Source organism: Nyctereutes procyonoides, unplaced genomic scaffold, assembly GCF_905146905.1.
Source record: "Nyctereutes procyonoides isolate TBG_1078 unplaced genomic scaffold, NYPRO_anot_genome, whole genome shotgun sequence".
NCBI lineage: Eukaryota > Metazoa > Chordata > Mammalia > Carnivora > Canidae > Nyctereutes > Nyctereutes procyonoides.
In genome coordinates, this window is record NW_026575024.1 from 22,174,290 (window position 1) to 22,192,212 (window position 17,923).

General features: G+C 38.5%; 1 protein-coding gene across 3 annotated transcripts in view; it reads left to right on the forward strand.

Moving 5' to 3' along the window:
* Positions 1 to 17,923, forward strand: part of RBL1 (RB transcriptional corepressor like 1) — a 61,672-nt gene that overhangs the window by 27,563 nt on the left and 16,186 nt on the right. For all 3 annotated transcript variants that reach the window (XM_055343338.1, XM_055343356.1, XM_055343347.1), the window contains 6 exons: positions 154 to 318; positions 1,973 to 2,108; positions 7,641 to 7,907; positions 8,698 to 8,909; positions 14,635 to 14,811; positions 17,108 to 17,179. In XM_055343338.1, the coding sequence (XP_055199313.1) occupies positions 154 to 318; positions 1,973 to 2,108; positions 7,641 to 7,907; positions 8,698 to 8,909; positions 14,635 to 14,811; positions 17,108 to 17,179 (1,029 nt within the window). The remainder of the gene's footprint in view (positions 1 to 153; positions 319 to 1,972; positions 2,109 to 7,640; positions 7,908 to 8,697; positions 8,910 to 14,634; positions 14,812 to 17,107; positions 17,180 to 17,923) is intronic.

Sequence of the window (17,923 nt, forward strand, 5' to 3'; positions counted from 1 at the left end):
CCTTTATAAAATATATTAATAAGACATTGAAACATGGTTCAAGAATATCATTGGTTCTGTGTCATCATAAGACCAAAGGTAGTCATACATGCAAGCCTAGTACAGAAATGATTATTTGATACTACATTACCTTTTCGATTTTCTTTTTATCAGGTTATTGAGGTGGTGATCCGCTCAGAGGAGGGACTTTCCAGGGACATGGTGAAACACCTGAACAGCATTGAAGAACAAATTTTAGAGAGTTTAGCATGGAGTCACGATTCTGCATTGTGGGAGGCTCTCCAGGCTTCAGCAAACAAAGTTCCTACTTGTGAAGAAGTGAGTATATTTTCTTTGGAGTAATATCTGTATATATGCTGAACATACTGAGCCACCCAGGCACCCCACCTGGAGTAATATTTTCTTTGTATATTTGTATATTTTCTTTGGAGTAATATCTGTTCAAATCCATTGCCCATTTTTTAATCAGATTGTTTTTTATTATTGAATTATAGGAGTTCTTTATATATTATAGATACAACTCCGTTATCCAATATGATTTGCAAAACTTTCCTTCCATTCTTTGGGTTGTCTTTTTACTTTTTTTTTTTTTTTAACATTTTATTTTTAAGTAATCTTTACACCCAAGCTGGGGCTCAGACTTAAAACCCTGAGATCAAGAGCAGCATGTTCCCCCAACTGAGCCAGCTAGGTGCCCCCTTGATAAAGTCTTTTGGAACATAGAGTTTTTAATTTTGATGATGTCCTATTTATCTGTTTTTTTCTTTTATTATTTGTCCTTTTGAAGTTTTATCTTAGAAGTCCATTAATTTTATCTTTTTTTAAAGATTTTATTTATTTATTCATGAGAGACAGAGAGAGAGAGAGGCAGAGACACAGGCAGAGGGAAAAGCAGGCTCCATGCTGGGAGCCCGATATGGGACTCCATCCCGGGTCTCCAGGATGACGCCTTGGGCTGAAGGTAGCGCTAAACCGCTGAGCCACCTGACCTGGGGATGCTCCCCAAGAAGCCCATTAATTTTAGCATTTTTAGTTTTCAAATGTCTGTGTAAAAAATTAAATATTTTTCATTAATGGTAGTAAAAATTGAAAAAAAAATCAGAGAAGTTTGTGCCTAATACAAGTGACAGTTTAGTATTTCACAGTTTAGTATCAGGTGAGAAGTTGAGTTTTTTCCCCTTTACCTCTGTATTGTTCTTTTGTAACTCCTGTCTTTTCATCCTTATTTGCTTTTCTCCTTACACTTCATGAAACCTGATGAATTTTTCTCTAATCCCAAACTACTGGAAAGACTGTTCAAGACCAGAAAGAACTAAAAAGATGATTTCTTGAAATCTCTCTTCCATGCATCTTTGGACTTTTTTTTTTTTTTAAGATTTTTTTTTCATTTATTCATGATAAGCAGAGACCTAGGCAGAGGGAGAAGCAAGCTTCCTGCAGGGAGCCTAATGCAGGACTCGATCCCAGGATCCTAGGATCACTCAACCACTGAGCCACCCAGGTGCCCCACATCTTTGGAATTCTGCCGCAAACTGTGATTAACTAGACAATCTTTAGTATTCATCAATATTTCCATTGTAGAATCCCTTGAGAAAGAAAAAAAGCTATGCACTTGAATAAGAGGATTTGGTTGGAAGCCCTTGCTGTATCACTTACTTGTATGTCCTTGGGCAAATTTCATATTTTGAGCCTCTATTTTCTCATCCTTAAGAAGAAATAGATAGTGCCTACCTAATCAGTGTATTTCTAAAAGTAGTCAATAAACTTAAGGAGATAAATTATAAGATTAAGTGAGATATATTTAATAATATTGACTATTGAGCACTTTATACAAGTTTTATTTTGTGAACAAGAAAGAGGGAAAGAGAAAACATTTAAAGTAGTTAAAAAAACTTTTTTCTCAATTTTCTGTTACAAGTGTTCATGAGTGGGTTTATCTATATGTAAAGCAAAAGGTTTTTGTATTTTACAGGTTATATTCCCAAATAACTTTGAAACAGGAAATGGGGGAAATGTACAGGGACATCATCTTCCCATGATGCCGATGTCTCCTCTAATGCATCCAAGGGTCAAAGAAGTTCGGACTGACAGTGGGAGTCTTCGAAGGGGTAGGTTCAACATGGGTAAAACAATGAACAAAATAACAAAGATAATTTTCTCAAAGAAAATACCAAGTCTTGCTAATATAGTATAATGAAATCTAATTTCTTCATCAGGATTTAAAAGGGGGCTTATAAAAAATAATAAAAATGTAAAGGGGCAGTTAGGTGGCTCAGTCAGTTGAGCATCCAATTCTTGGTTTCAGCTCAGGTCTTTTTTTTTTTCTTTTCTTTTTTTTAAGGTTTTATTTATTCATGAGAGACACAGAGAGAGGGGCAGAGACACAGGCAGAGAGAGAAGCAGGCTTCCTACAGGGAATCAAATGAGGTACTGGATCTTAGGACTCCAGGATCACACCCTGTGCCAAAGGCAGATACTCAACCACTGAGATACCCAGGCGTCCCTCAGCTCAGGTCTTGATCTTGGAGTCCTCAGATTGAGCCCTGCATTGGGCTCCACGCTCAGGGCACAGTCTGCTTGTTCTTTTCCCTCTGCTCTTCCCCCCCCACTCATGCTCTCTCTTCTCTCTCAAATAAAGAAATCTTCAAAAAAAAATATTTTTTTAATTAAAAAATGAAGAGGGGCTTATACCAACACCTTTGTGTAGCCCATTGTATAGTTTCTTATACCAAAGTAATAAGATTTTTGCTCTGATTTTTTTTTCATTTTTTAGAGAAAGAGTGGGGGAGGGGAGAGGGAAAAAATCTTAAGCAGGCTCCACACCAAGTGCAGAGCCAAATTGGGGGGCTCCATCTCACCTGTTGCTCTGATTTTTAATATCTCTTTTTTAAATTGCCATGTCAGTTATAGAAAGTATTTTAGCATTTTAATAAACCCACAACTTTTCTAAGATTTTATTTATTTAAAGAGCGCAGGGCGAGGGGCAGAGGGAGAGAGAGAATCTCAAGCAGACTCCACACTAAGCATGGAGCCCAATATGAGACTTGATTTCATGATACTGAGATCATGACCTGAGCTGAAATCAAGAGTGGGATGCTCAACCAACTGAGCCACCTAGGTGCCCCAACATACAGCTTTTCTAAATGCTAATGGAAAACTCTGTAAATAAGCAAAATACCTACTTTTCAGATGTGACAAAAGTTATGTTCTTTTTCCATGTATGTCTCTGTAGAAAGATAAATATTTGAAGCGGAAGGGCACCTGAGTGGCTCAGTTGGTTGAGCATCCAACTCTTTTTTTTTTTTTAAGATTTTTTTTTTTTTAAGATTTTATTTACTTATTCATGAGAGACACAGAGAGAGAAAGGCAGAGATAAGAGATATAGGCAGAGAGAGAAGCAGGCTCCATGCAGGGAGCCCAATGTGGGACTCAATCCCGGGACTCCAGGATCACACCCTGGGCTGAAGGCAGGTGCTAAACTGCTGAGCCACCTTGGCACCCCTAATCTTTTGATCACATATCCCTGAACTAACTTTAGATGAACAAGTATTCATTTTTCACATAGCTCTTGATCCTTTTTTGGACCATAATTGTGTGTGCGTGCAGGCACATGCATAGTCTTTGCTTTACATCTAGTGCTAGATTATAAAAATGTGCAAGCTCTGCATACAAAACAATCTTCATAAGCAATGGAAATGATTAGGATTATTTTATGATCTTTAAGAAATCTTACTGGGTGCCTGGGTTGCTCAAGTTGAGTGTCTGCCTTTGGAGAGGTTCATGATCCCAGGGTCCTAAGATCAAGCCCCACATTGGGCTCCCTGCTCAGCAGGGAGTCTGCTGCTTCTTCTCCCTTTGCCCCCTCTTCCCTGTTTTTGCTCTCTTTTGCACACGCTCTCTCTCTCTTCCTCAAATAAATAAGTTAAATCTCAGGGCACCTATGTGGCTTAGTGGTTGAGCTTGTGCCTTTGGCTCAGGTTGTGATCCTGGGGTCCTGGGCTTAAGTCCCACATCTGGCTCCCTGTAGGGAGCCTGCTTTTCCCTCAACTTATGTCTCTGCCTCTTTATGTGTCTCATGAATACATAAAGTCTTTAACAAAAAAATAAGTAAGTAAATACGTAAACGTAAAGTCTTTTTTTTTTTTTTTTAAGATTTTATTTATTCATGAGAGACAGAGAGCGGCAGAGACACATAGGGAGAAGCAGGCTCCATGCTGGGAGCCTGACCTGGACTCAATCTGGTTCAACAGGATCATGCCCCGGGCTGAAGGTGGCGCTAAACCGCTAAGGCCCTGGGGCTGCCCCTAAAGTCTTTTTAAAAAATGCAACCAAGAGAATCAAATAATGGAAAAATCCTTAGAAAACAATTAATATTGAGCCTTGACTCTGGGCAGAAAAAGACAATTAATTAATTTGTATATTTATTAGTTGTTCACTGTAGCTTTTCCACGGCTGGGCTAGGAAAAGATAATTTGAAGGGGTTTATAGCTAACTTCATGGCTATAATGTGAATCCGCTATTGAAATGTCAGCTTTTAACATTTCTAGTCAGATTCAACAGCTGCCTTAGATTTCTTGTGTGTAAGGATCCAGGTTGGGACGCCTGGGTGGCTCAGCCATTGAGTGTCTGCCTTTGGCTCAGGGCGTGATCCCAGTCCGGGGGTCAAGTCCTGCATCGGGCTCCCTCTTGGGAGCCTGCTTCTCCCTCTGCCTGTGTCTCTGCCTCTCTCTGTGTGTCTCTCATGAATGAATAAATCTTTAAAAAAAGAGAAAAAGAAAAAGGATCCAGATAGACTCCCATTAGGGATAATGGGAGCTACAATAAAACTTAATACTTTCTACTGAGGTTGGGAAATCAGAGCCTCTTTCATAAGCCCCAGAATTACAGAGAGGTTTTTGTTAAACCATGACTATTTGTCCACTTACCTCATTAATACAGAGAGCTGTCAAATCATTGCCAGAAGTAATCTTTATACCTCGTAAGCATGTTTTGAAAATATATTATATGGCTGTCTAGTTATCTAGTGAATGTAAAAATAAATAGTGAAATGTTTTTTATTTTTTTTAATATTTACTTATTTAAGTGATCTCTTCCATTCTGGGGCTCAAACCCAAGACTCCCAAGATCAAGAGGCCCATGTACCACCGACTGAGCCAGCGAGGTGCCCTGAAATGCTTTCACTTAAAAAGCATAGTATATGAGTGCCTGGCTGGCTCAGTCAGTGGTTTGGGGACCTCTTGATCTCGATTGTGAGTTTGAGCCTCATGATGGGTATGAAAATTACTTTTAAAAAGTTTTAAAATAGGGGGATCCCTGGGTGGCGCAGCGGTTTAGCGCCTGCCTTTGGCCCAGGGCGTGATCCTGGAGACCCGGGATCGAATCCCACATCGGGCTCCCCTTGCATGGAGCCTGCTTCTCCCTCTGCCTGTGTCTCTGCCTCTCTCTCTCTCTGTGTGACTATCATAAATAAATAAAAATAAAAAGTTTAAAAAAAAATAACAAAAAAAAAAGTTTTAAAATAGGGACGCCTGAGTGACTCAGTGGTTGAGCATCTGCCTTCAACTTGGCGTGATCCTGGGGTCCTGGGATTGGGGTCCTGGGATTGGGGTCCTGGATTGGACTCCCTGCAAGGAACCTGATTCTCCCTCTGCCTGCCTCTCTGTGTGTGTCTCATGAATGAATGAATGAATGAATGCATAAATAAATAAAATCCTTTTAAAAATTAAAAAAATAAAAAGTTTTAAAATAGGGAGGCTCAGTGGCTCATTTGGTTGAGCATCTGCCTTGGGCTCAGGTCATCATCCTGGAGTCCAGGATGGAGCCCAGTGGCATTGTGTTCCCTTCTCAGTGGGGAGTCTGCTTCTCCATCTGCCCCTCCCCCCACTCGTGTACTTTCTTTTTCTCTCTCAAATAAGTAAAATCTTTTCCAAAATAAAAAATAGGGGCACTCAGGTGGCTCAGTGGTTGAGTGTCTGCCTTTGGCTCAGGTCGTGGTCCCAGAGTCCTGGGATGGAGTCCCACATCAGGTACCCCCCAGGGAGCCTGCTTCTTCCTCTGCCAATGTCACTGCCCCTCTCTCTGCGTCTTTCATGAATAAATAAATAAGTTTTTTTAAATAAAAATAAGGAATAAAGGAGCGCCCGGAGGGCTCAGTTGGTTAAGCATCTGACTCTTGATTTTGGCCCAGCTCATGATCTCAGGATCATGAGATTGAGCCCTGCTTCTGCTCTGCACTGGACTTGGAGCCTGCTTAGGGTTCTTATTCTCCCTCTCCTGCTCCTCCTCCTGCCCCACGTGTGCGTGCATGCACCCTCAAATAAATAAATAAATAAATAAATAAAATTTAAAGAATAAAAAAAAATTTAAAGAATAAAGCATATCATATTCCTGTAAAGAAACAATGGATTGGGGAAGGTAAGGAAGGATTAAAGATGTAGGGTTGTAAGGGGCTAGGGGAACCTTTGCATTTGGTAGAGAGGGAAAGCTGCTCCTATAGAAGGATAGCATTGAAAATAGATATAATCTATAACCTTACTTTCTTTTTGATCAACACTACTGCCAACCCTCAGATTAAGGCAAGTTAATCATATCACCTTTATGTATCTTTATCTTCTAATGGGCTTATAAAAGATGATTCTGTACCTACTAAGTGAGAAAGCCATAGTACCTTAAACTGCTTATGTGTGGGCATATTGGAAGAAGCAAAACTGTGAACCAAATCACTGATTTTCCTTATTTACTAGATAAAATTGAGGGACAGAAGCTAATTGGACTACTTCAATTTAGTGGTCACTTCATTCTACCTCTCAACCTCTACTTTACCCTTAATGTTTTGCTCCTTTTTTCCTTTTTATTTTTATTTATTTTTTTTAATTTTTATTTATTTATGATAGTCACAGAGAGAGAGAGAGAGGCAGAGACACGGGCAGAGGGAGAAGCAGGCTCCATGCACCGGGAGCCCGATATGGGACTCGATTCCGGGTCTCCAGGATCGCGCCCTGGGCCAAAGGCAGGCGCCAAACCGCTGCGCCACCCAGGGATCCCCTCCTTTTTTCCTTTTTAAAGATTTTATATGCGCAGCCCCGGTGGCACAGCAGTTTAGCACTGCCTGCAGCCCGGGGTGTGATCCTGGGGACCCGGGATCGAGTCCCACATCGGGCTCCCTGAGTGGAGCCTGCTTCTCCCTCTGCCTGTGTCTCTGCCTCTCTCTCATGAATAAATAAATAAAATCTTTAAAAAAAATAAAGATTTTATATATTTATTCATGAGAGGCACAGAGAAAAGGCAGAGACATAGGCAGAGGGAGACGCAAACTCCTCGCAGGAGCCCAATGTGGGACTCAATCCCGGAACTCCAGGATCATGCCCTGAGCCACCCAGGTGTCCCTTGTTTTGCTCCTTTCGTAGTAGGCAGGAGTTCGGGAAACCAAGAAGATGAGTTATCATAATTTTCACATGTAATGACTTTTCATTCTTTCACTAGATTTTCTTATATTTCATGAAGACAGAAGCCATGTTATTTACTGCTAAATCCCTAGTGCTTAACATAGTAGCTCAATATCTATTTTTTGAATGAATGAGTATGATGGATTATTTGGGAATATGATCAAACTGTTTTAAATTTATTTTTCTTTCTATTAGATATGCAACCATTGTCTCCAATTTCTGTCCATGAACGCTACAGTTCTCCTACTGCAGGGAGTGCTAAGAGAAGACTTTTTGGGGAAGACCCCCCAAAGGAAATGCTTGTGGACAGGATCATAACAGAAGGAACAAAATTGAAAATTGCCCCTTCTTCAAGCATTACTGCTGAAAATATATCAATTTCACCTGGGCAGAGTCTTCTAACTATGGCCACAGCCATAGTTACAGGGACAACAGGACATAAAGTTACAATCCCATTGCACGGTAATATTTTAATGCCTTTATCTTACATTTTTTCTGAATTGGTTAATAATTTAAAATTTGTCTTGCTGGATTGGATCACATGGCCTTTTTAACCCAGTTTCTTTTGAACGTATACTATTTTTTTTAATTTATTATTTTAGAGCAGTTTTGGGTTCACAGCAAATTGAGTAGAAGGTACAGGGGTTTCCCGTATACCCACTGCCACACATACACAGCTTCCGTCACCATCAGCATCCTGCACCAGAATAGCATATTTATTAACAATGGATGAACCTACATTGACACATCATTATTACCCCAAGTCTATAGTTTACATTAGGGTCCACTCTTGGTATTGTACGTTGTACAGATTTTGACTTAAGTTTAATGACACATATCCACCATTATAGTATTATACAGAATAGTGTCATTGCCATAAAAATCCTGTTTCCATCTTTTGTTTTTGTTTTGTTTTGTTTTGAACCTACATGGTTTTTTGAATTTTCACATTTTAAAAATTTACCATCCTTTTTGTTAGGACTATTTTACTTTTTTATCTGAGCTTTATGAATGAGTTGCAAAAATCTTGTTTCTTGGTTAAAAACATCTCCTTCAGAATTCAAAATAGTATTTTTTCAGAGCAGAAATAGAAAACAAGGGTGTTATAACCTAGGATAACTATTTTTGTGGATTTCTTCTCCTTTTCTCACCTATTCCTATTTTTATACATAGATAGTTAAAGATAATTGACCACCTTCTGGAACACGTGCAGCTTATTTCTAAAACTGAAAACTCTTGCTTATATGTTTAGGTATCGCAAATGATGCTGGAGAAATCACACTGATACCAATTTCCATGAACACAGCTCAGGAGTCCAAAGTCGAGAGTCCTATATCACTTACTGCTCAGTCATTAATTGGTGCTTCTCCGAAACAGACTCATCTGACTAAAGCGCAAGAGGCACATCCAACTGGAATAAGCAAACCAAAGAGAACTGGTTCTTTAGCACTGTTTTATAGAAAGGTATGTGATTTTATGGCATCCAAAAGATCTCATTTGGGGTGCCTGGCTGGCTCAGTCAGTAGAGCATGTGACTCTTAATCATAGGGTTGTAAGTTCGAGCCCCATATTGGGTATAGAGATTATTTAAAAATAAAATGATCTCATTTAATCAGTGCAAGAAAGATTGAGTAATAGAGCACCTTTAGCATTCTCTTTTGTGTGTATGGTAAAATATACATAATATAAAATTTATCATTTTAACCATTTTTAAGTGTACAGTTAAGTTTCATTAAGTACATTCACACTGATACACAGTTTTCACCATCATCCATCCCAGAACGTTGTCATCTTCCTAAACTGAAACTCTGTTCCAATTACAATAATTCCCCATTCCTCTTCCCAACACCAGCTCCCGGCAGCCACCATTCTTTTTTCTGTCTCTATGCATTTAACTACTCCAGGCACCTCATATAAGTATAAATATGCATCCTTTTATAATAGGGTTTGTTTCACTTAGCATAAGTCTTCAAGATTCATCCATATTATAGCATCATTCAGAATTTCCTTTTTAAGTCTGAATAGTATCCCACTGTATTTATATATCACATTTTGTTTTTCAATTCATCCATACATGAACATTTAGGTTGTTTCTACCTTTTTGGTTATTGCAAATAATGCTGCTATGAACATTAGTGTACAAATATCTACTCAAGTCTCTGTTTTCAGTTTTCTTGTATATATACCCAGAAGTAGAATAGTAATTCTGAATTTAATTTTTTGAGGAACTGTCATACCATTTTCCACAGTGTCAGTCCCATTTTATATTCCTGCTATAGAGACGCCTGGGTGGCTCAGCGGTTGAGTGTCTCTGCCATCAGCTCAGGGCATGATCCTGGAGTCCCGGGATGGAGTCTGCTTCTGAATCTGCCTGTGTCTTTGCCCCCCTCCCCTTTTCTCATGAATAAATAAAATCTTTTAAAAAAATAGTTTTATATTTCTGCTACCATACATGAGGTTCCAAGTTCTCCACATTCTTGTCAACTCTGTTTTCTGTTATTTTTTTTTTAAGATTATATTTATTTATTGATCAGAGACACAGAGAGAGAGGCAGAGACATAAGGCAGAGGGAGAAGCAGGCTCCATGCAGGAAGCCTGATGTGGGACTCCATCCCAGGACCCCAGGATCACACCCTGAATCAAAGGAAGACAGATGCTCAACCACTGAGCAACCGCATGTCCCATGTTATTTTTGATAGTAGCCATCTTAATGAGACTGAAGGGTGGGGAGAGCACGTTCGTGGCTCAGTCTGTTAAGTCTCTGCCAGATCATGATGGCAGGGTCCTGGGATTGAGCCCCGCATCAGGCTCCCTGCTTAGCAAGGAGTCTGCTTCTCCCTCTCTCTCTTCCCTCCCTGCTCATGCTCGCTCTCGCTTACTCTTTCTCAAATAAATAAAATCTTTTTATTTATTTATTTATTTATTTATTTATTTATTTATTTATTTATTTATTTATTTATTTATTCATGAGAGACACAGAGAGAGAGGCAGAGACACAGGCAGAGGAGAACCAGGCATCATACAGAGAGCCTGACGTGGGACTCGATCCAGGGTCTCCAGGATCACGCCCTGGGCTGCAGGCGGCGCTAAACCACTGCGCCACCGGGGCTGCCCTAAATAATATCTTTAAAAAAAAAAAAAAACCAGAATGAAGTGGTATCTCATAGTTTTGATTTGCATTTCCCTAATTATTAGTGGTGTTGAGCATCCATCATGTGTTTATTGGCCATCTGTTTTCCTTGGAGAAATATTTATTAAAGTCTTTTGCCCATTTTGTATTTGAGTTTTGTCATTGAGCTGTAGTTCTTTATATATTCATGATAAGAATCCTTATCAGGTTTATAATCTGCAAGTATTTTCTCCCATTCCAGGAGTTTCCTTTTCTCTGTGTTGATAGTCATTTTGACTTTGAAGAAGTTCAGTTTGTCTATGTTTTATTTTACTGTCTTTTCCTTTTTGTGTCATATCCAAGAAATCATGAAGCATTCCAATGTCATGAAGCTTTTCCCCCTGTTTTTTTGTAGGAGTTTTATATTTTCAGCAATTGTGTTTAATTCTTTGATTCACTTTGAGTTAATTTTGTATATGGTGGAAGATGAGGATCTAGCCTCATTCTTTTGCATCCGTTTTCTCAACACTATTTGTTGAAAAGACTCTTTTCCCTTAAATGGTCTTGGCACCATTTTCCAAAGCCATTGAACCATATGTGTGACAGCTTATTTCTGGGCTCTTTTCTAAGCATTGTCCTCGTAATTTCTTTTTTTTCTTTTTAGGATTTTATTTATTTATCCATGAGAGAGACACGGGGGGGTGGGGGGTGCAGAGACACAGGTGGAGGGAGAAACAGGCTCCATGCAGGGAGCCCAATGTGTGGGACTCAATCCCGGGACCCCAGGGCTCACGCTCTGAGCCAAAGCAGACACTCACCACTGAGCCACCCAGGCATCCCTGTCGTCTTAATTTCTGTGTTTATGGTAGTCCTATACTGTTTTGATTACTAGAACTTTGTAGTGTGTTTTAAAATTGGGAAATGTGAGCCTTCCAACTTTGTTCTTCTTTTTCGAGATTATTTTGGCAATCCAGAGCCCCTTGAGATTCCACATGAGTTTTAGGATGGATTTTTCTTAAGATGGTTTTTCTATTTCTGTAAAAAAACATCATGGGGATTTTGATAGGGATTGCACTGAATCTGTAAATTGCTTTGACTAGTATTGACATCTTATTACCGTTATTAAGCCTTCAAGTCCACGAATATGGGATATCTTTCCATTTATTTGTGTTTTGGGTGTTTTGTTTTTTAGTTAACTTACAGTGTTTTATTATTTATCTTTAGTTTCTTTCAGCAGTATTTTGCAGTTTTCAGTATATACTCTTTGACCTCGTTGGTTGATTCCTAACTATTATTCATGATATTATAAATGCATTTGCTTTCTTTATTTTATTTTGGGGTTATTCATTATTGGTGGTATAGGAATGAAAGAGATATTTTATTCTTTTTTTTTTTTTTTTTAAGATTTTATGTATTGGGATCCCTGGGTGGCGCAGCGGTTTGGCGCCTGCCTTTGGCCCAGGGCGCGATCCTGGAGACCCGGGATCGAATCCCACATCGGGCTCCCGGTGCATGGAGCCTGCTTCTCCCTCTGCCTGTGTCTCTGCCTCTCTCTCTCTGTGACTATCATAAATAAATAAAAAAAAAATTAAAAAAAAAAAAGATTTTATGTATTTACTCATGAGAGACACAGGCAGAGGGAGAAACAGGCTCCACGCAAGGAGCCCAACATGGGACTCGATCCCAGGTCTCCAGGATCACACCCTGGGCTGAAGGCAGTGCTAAACTGCTGCACCACCGGGGCTGCCCTTCATCATTAATTCTTGAAAGACTTGCCCTTTTCTCTACTCCCATTGCCTCCTCTACTCTGACTCCCCAAATCCTACCTCCCCTTTGTGCCTTTCTAGGCTTGTTTTAAAAACAGAGATTCAAAATGCAGCTTTTCCCCCATTCCCTATTTTTAATTTTCAAAATGGCAGATTTCTGCCTTTGATAATGAATCTAAGATTGACAGAAATAAAACTGTAGTTCTGAATTTTTAATTCTGAATCTATTTCAGAATCTGGTTTTTTTTTAGCATATTGATATAGATTAGGAGATCGAAAAATTTATCCTCAAAGAGAATAGTTATGTCTATAAGGAGCATAAGTGTCCGGGTCTATAGTGAATTCAAAATAACCATTCCTTGAATAAAATTTTTTTTAAAGCTTATTTTTAATTTTTTTTTTATGATAGTCACACACACAGAGAGAGAGAGAGGCAGAGACACAGGCAGAGGGAGAAGCAGGCTCCATGCACCGGGAGCCCGACGTGGGACTCGATCCCAGGTCTCCAGGATCGCGCCCTGGGCCAAAGGCAGGCGCCAAACCGCTGCGCCACCCAGGGATCCCCCATTCCTTGAATAAATTACAGCTATTAATTATGTTGAACTCCATGTGATACTGGCGTTCTGTGCCTGAATGGAATTTTCTATGAATTTTTTGTTAAAATCAGAAGACTTTCAGAATATGTTTCTGTAATGCATTGGATCAACTCTGTAAAAGATACTTAACAAGTATTATTTAATTACATATTTCTTGTAATCTTTTAAATTAGGACTGTATCTTTTATTTTCTATCACAAATACAAAGTTTTAGCATCTTTCCCACTTGTCTGACCGAAATGGATTCTGTTTATCTCTTGGCCATCTCAACCAGAAATAAGGTGATAGGATGCAGAAAATTAGTTTGCTATAAAATGAATCACTTGTGGAAAAAAAAAATGAATCACTTGTGGCTTTGGAGTCAACCACCTCTCTTTTTTTCAGATTAGTGTGTTGGATAGTTTACATTTGTTTTTAAACTCTAATTTGTGGATTATTTTCCTGCCAAAGATACTTTTATATAAGGGATATTTGACTCTTTTTCATTATTTTTCCCTGAACATTTAAATTTAAAGGCTTAAAACAGTAAAACATAATGCTTCTTGGATGACTGGAAGCCATTTTAGACTCTTGTATGGACCTTCTGGTCATTTGCATTACTATCAGTTCATACAAAGATTATAAAAACGAGAGACACCTGGGTGGCTCAGCAGTTGAGCATCTGCCTTTGGTTCAGGGCATGATCCTATAGTCCCAGGATCCAGTCCCACATCAGGCTTCCTGCATGGAGCCTGCTTCTCCCTCTGCCTATGTCTCTGCCTCTCTCTCTCTGTGTGTCTCTCATGAATGAATAAATAAATAAAATCTTTTAAAAATAATAATACATAATTTTAAAAATAAAAAAATTACAAAAATGAAAGGTTTCAAGGCATTGAACTGAATTTAATATTCCATTTATGTGCTTGTGGAAACAATGTAGAACATAGGGGAAGCCTTTTAAATTGTTTAGCTTTCTGTCTTATTCTTGAAGTCAAACATTTTAGCTCTTTATTATATGACTTTTCTTTTTGAGATTTTATTTTTAAGTAATCTCTACATGCAACCTGGAGCTTGAACCCACAACCCCGAGATCAAGAATTGTATGCTCCACCAACTCAGTCAGCCAGGCACCCCTACTATCTGACATTTTAGACTTTGTGGCAGTTTTATCTGAACAAAAAAAAAGGTGTGGGGAATTTCTGAACACTTGAAAAATTATGTATTCATAATGGTTATGATGCAAGTAAATCCTGCAGTTAGTGTTTCTTACTTTGTTTACATAGGTGACAGCACAGAGGACATCTTTTTCAAAATAATTTTTTAAGATATTTATTTACTTATTTGTTTATTAGAGCATATGACAGAGATCACGGGCAGTGGGGAGGAGTAGAGGGAGGAGCAGATTCACTACTAAACAGGGAGCCCAACACGGGGCTGAATCCTTGGAATCTAGATCATGACCTGAGCCCAAGGCAGATGCTCAACCAACTTACCCACCTAGGTACCCCTTTAGGACGGTTTTCTAAAGAGAATTTTGCTTCAATCTGTGGTCTCCTGCTGTAGGACAGAAATTTTATGTAATTTTACATAACATTTATCAACAGCCTAGGTGTTTGTCAGTCTTGGCCCAAAGCCCAAGTTCATGGTAAGAGGTAAATTAGAGAAATTACTTGGGATTTTTTTTGTTTTTTGTTTTGTTTTGTTTTGTTTTTGTCTTAATGTACTACCTTCCATCTTAGGTCTATCATTTGGCAAGTGTCCGCTTACGTGATTTATGTTTAAAACTGGATGTTTCAAATGAGTTACGAAGGAAGATATGGACATGTTTTGAATTTACTTTAGTTCACTGCCCTGATCTTATGAAAGACAGACATTTGGATCAGCTGCTCCTTTGTGCCTTTTACATCATGGCAAAGGTAATATATAAACTAGGGGAAGCTCTTGGTCCTAGTTTCCCATTCTTTTATTCTTCACAGGAAGAAAAAGATATTTGAAGTTGCTTTTATTTGTTGCACCACCTTACAAGAGCATCTGTTGCACTTACTAGTTTGCCTTAAATGCTATTTGCTGAGCAGCACAGGTGGCTTAGCGGTTTAGCGCCACCTTCAGCCCAGGGCCTGATCCTGGAGACCCAGGATGGAGTCCCATGTCAGACTTCCTGCATGGAGCCTGCTTCTCCCTCTGCCTGTGTCTCTGCTTCTCTGTGTGTGTGTGTGTGTCTCTCATGAATAAATAAACAAAATCTTTTTTTTTTTAATAAACAAAATTTTTTTTTAAAAAAATGCTATTTGCCAGCACTGCCCACCACTGTTGGTTAAGTAGTAAATTCCAGCTACTTTATTTATTCTCTAGACTCCATTTCTTTTTTTTTTTAATAAATTAATTTTTATTGGTGTTCAATTTGCCAACATACAGAATAACACCCAGTGCTCATCCCGTCAAGTGTCCCCCTCAGTGCCCGTCACCCATTCACTCCCACCCCCCGCCCTCCTCCCCTTCCACCACCCCTAGTTCGTTTCCCAGAGTTAGGAGTCTTTATGTTCTGTGTCCCTTTCTGATATTTCCCACACATTTCTTCTCCCTTCCCTTATATTCCCTTTCACTATTATTCATATTCCCCAAATGAATGAGAACATACACTGTTTGTCTTTCTCCGATTGACTTACTTCACTCTAGACTCCATTTCTTTAGCTTTGCCATATCATAAGACTACATTGGTTGTAAAGAAATTGGAATAGATCTTAGAGACCATTTGTAGTATATGGCTCTCCATATTATTAATGTGAACGGCACCATTGCCACCCCCATCCCTGTGACACCTCTCATCTGATACTTCACAGTAAAATGATCATTATGTTGTAGGCTGATAACTAAGGCCCAGAGCTGCAAGTAACTTGTCAAAGTTATACAATTAATAAATGGCAACCTAGGATTTCCTATTTCATAATTTAATGAATTCATAATTCATAAAATAGCTTGTATAACATTGCTCTCTAGCAATTTGTTGCACCACCTTACAAGAGCATTTTATTTTGTAGTTGCTACAACATTGTATGTTTTTTATCATAAAATAATATCTTACTTGTTTTTTAAAATTCTGATATATCTGAGACAATCACCTATAACTTTGGTCTGAACCATATGACCACACTGGCAGTCCTAGTAAGTGTACATAGTTAAGATCTAAATTTTAAGCTTTTTGAGACAGAGAACATGTTTTTAGACTTATTTTTGATTATCCTCTCACAGGGCTTTTTTTAAATCTCTGTACAAAATAAATACTAATAAATGTTATTAACTAATCATTTGTGTTTTCCAGAGAACTATCAGAGTTCAGGCTTTGCCATTTCTAGCTCATCATTATAGAGAAAAGGTTTAGTGGTAATGGACTTTGATTGAAGTAGAGGGAAGGAGTAAATTAAGTAAACTTTATAATAAGCCAGAAAATATACCTTTATAGATGAAAATCCATTTTCTTCCTTTTGGCCACCACTGTAAATTTTCTGGCTAAGCATTAGAAACCCTATAATCAAAAAAAGAAAAAAAAAGAAACCCTATAATCTGTCCTAAAATATTAAAAGCTTCATCGTGGGCAGCACGGTGGCTCAGCGGTTTAGTGCCGCCTTCAGTCCAGGGCATGATCCTGGAGACTGGGGATTGAGTCCCATGTCGGGCTCCCTGAATAGAGCCTGCTTCTCCCTCTGCCTGTGTCTCTGTCTGTTTCTCTCTCTCTATCTCTCTCTCTCATGAATAAATAAATAAAATCTTTAAAAATAAATAAAAGTTTCATCGTATAGTAACTGCTCAATTTTCTTGTGAATCACCACAAGAAATTTTCTGTCCTTTAGTATGTGGTTAATTTACTTTTAAATAAGTACTTTAAAAGCTAATAAAAGAGACTGCAGGGGATGCACAGATCTGAGTTTTCTTGTATCATTCTTTTTATAAAAAAATGCATTTTCAGTAGAGTTATACCATAGCAATATCAGTGCTTTTGATTAATGAAACTATTAACTGAGTTCCCAGAGGCCACAAAAGCCTGAACTTTAAAGGTAGTTAATATCATAAATGGTAATGGTTTTTAGTCATGGACTGGCCTGGGGTTAATGGCTTTCTGCAAGACTGCTCTCAGTGACAACTTATAATTGAAGTTTTGTTCAGAGCCTTTTTCTTTTAAGAGTAATTGATAAATACAGTTTTTATTTTCCTTAGGTAACAAAAGAAGAAAGAACTTTTCAAGAAATAATGAAAAGTTACAGGAATCAGCCCCAGGCTAATAGTCATGTGAGTTGCATTATTTTTCCTCCTGTCCAAAAATAGGTTTGTACTGTTTCTCTGTTGACAAGTCATATAGAAGGTAAATTTCTTTTACAGTTTTACTCTACTTTAGAGGTGTTTTTTTTTTGTTTTTTTGTTTTTTTTTAAAGATTTTATTCATTTACTCGTGTGAGACACAGAGAGAGAGAGAGAGAGAGAGGTAGAGACACAGGCAGAGGGAGAAACAGGCTCCACGCAGGGAGCCCTATGTAGGACTCGATCCCAGGACTCCAGGATCACACCCTGGGCCAAAGGCAGGCGCTAAACCGCTGAGCCACCCAGGGATCTCCCTAGAGTTTTTGGTTTAATGCATACTATTAAACTCTAAAGACAGTTTCAGAAAAGCCAGGAAATTGGCTGCTTCTAACTCATCCATATATTTGCATATACTTGTTAACATATTCTCCTATTTCATTTGTTCATTTGTTGAATGGGGACATTTGTCACAAAAAATATGGGGCACCTGGCTAGTTTAGTCAGTAGAGCATGTGAGTCACAAGGTCATGAGTTCAAACCCCACCATAGGGCATGGAGCCTACTTTATAAAAAATCAAATGAAAAATATGTATAATAATAATATTCTTTAACTGTATAGACTTGATTCTCTAATGATATTTGAATCCAGTGAAATTTGAGGATTTATTAACTTAAGTCAAGCTTCTTTTGCCATCTATTTTCTTTTTTTTTAATATTTTATTTATTTACTCATGA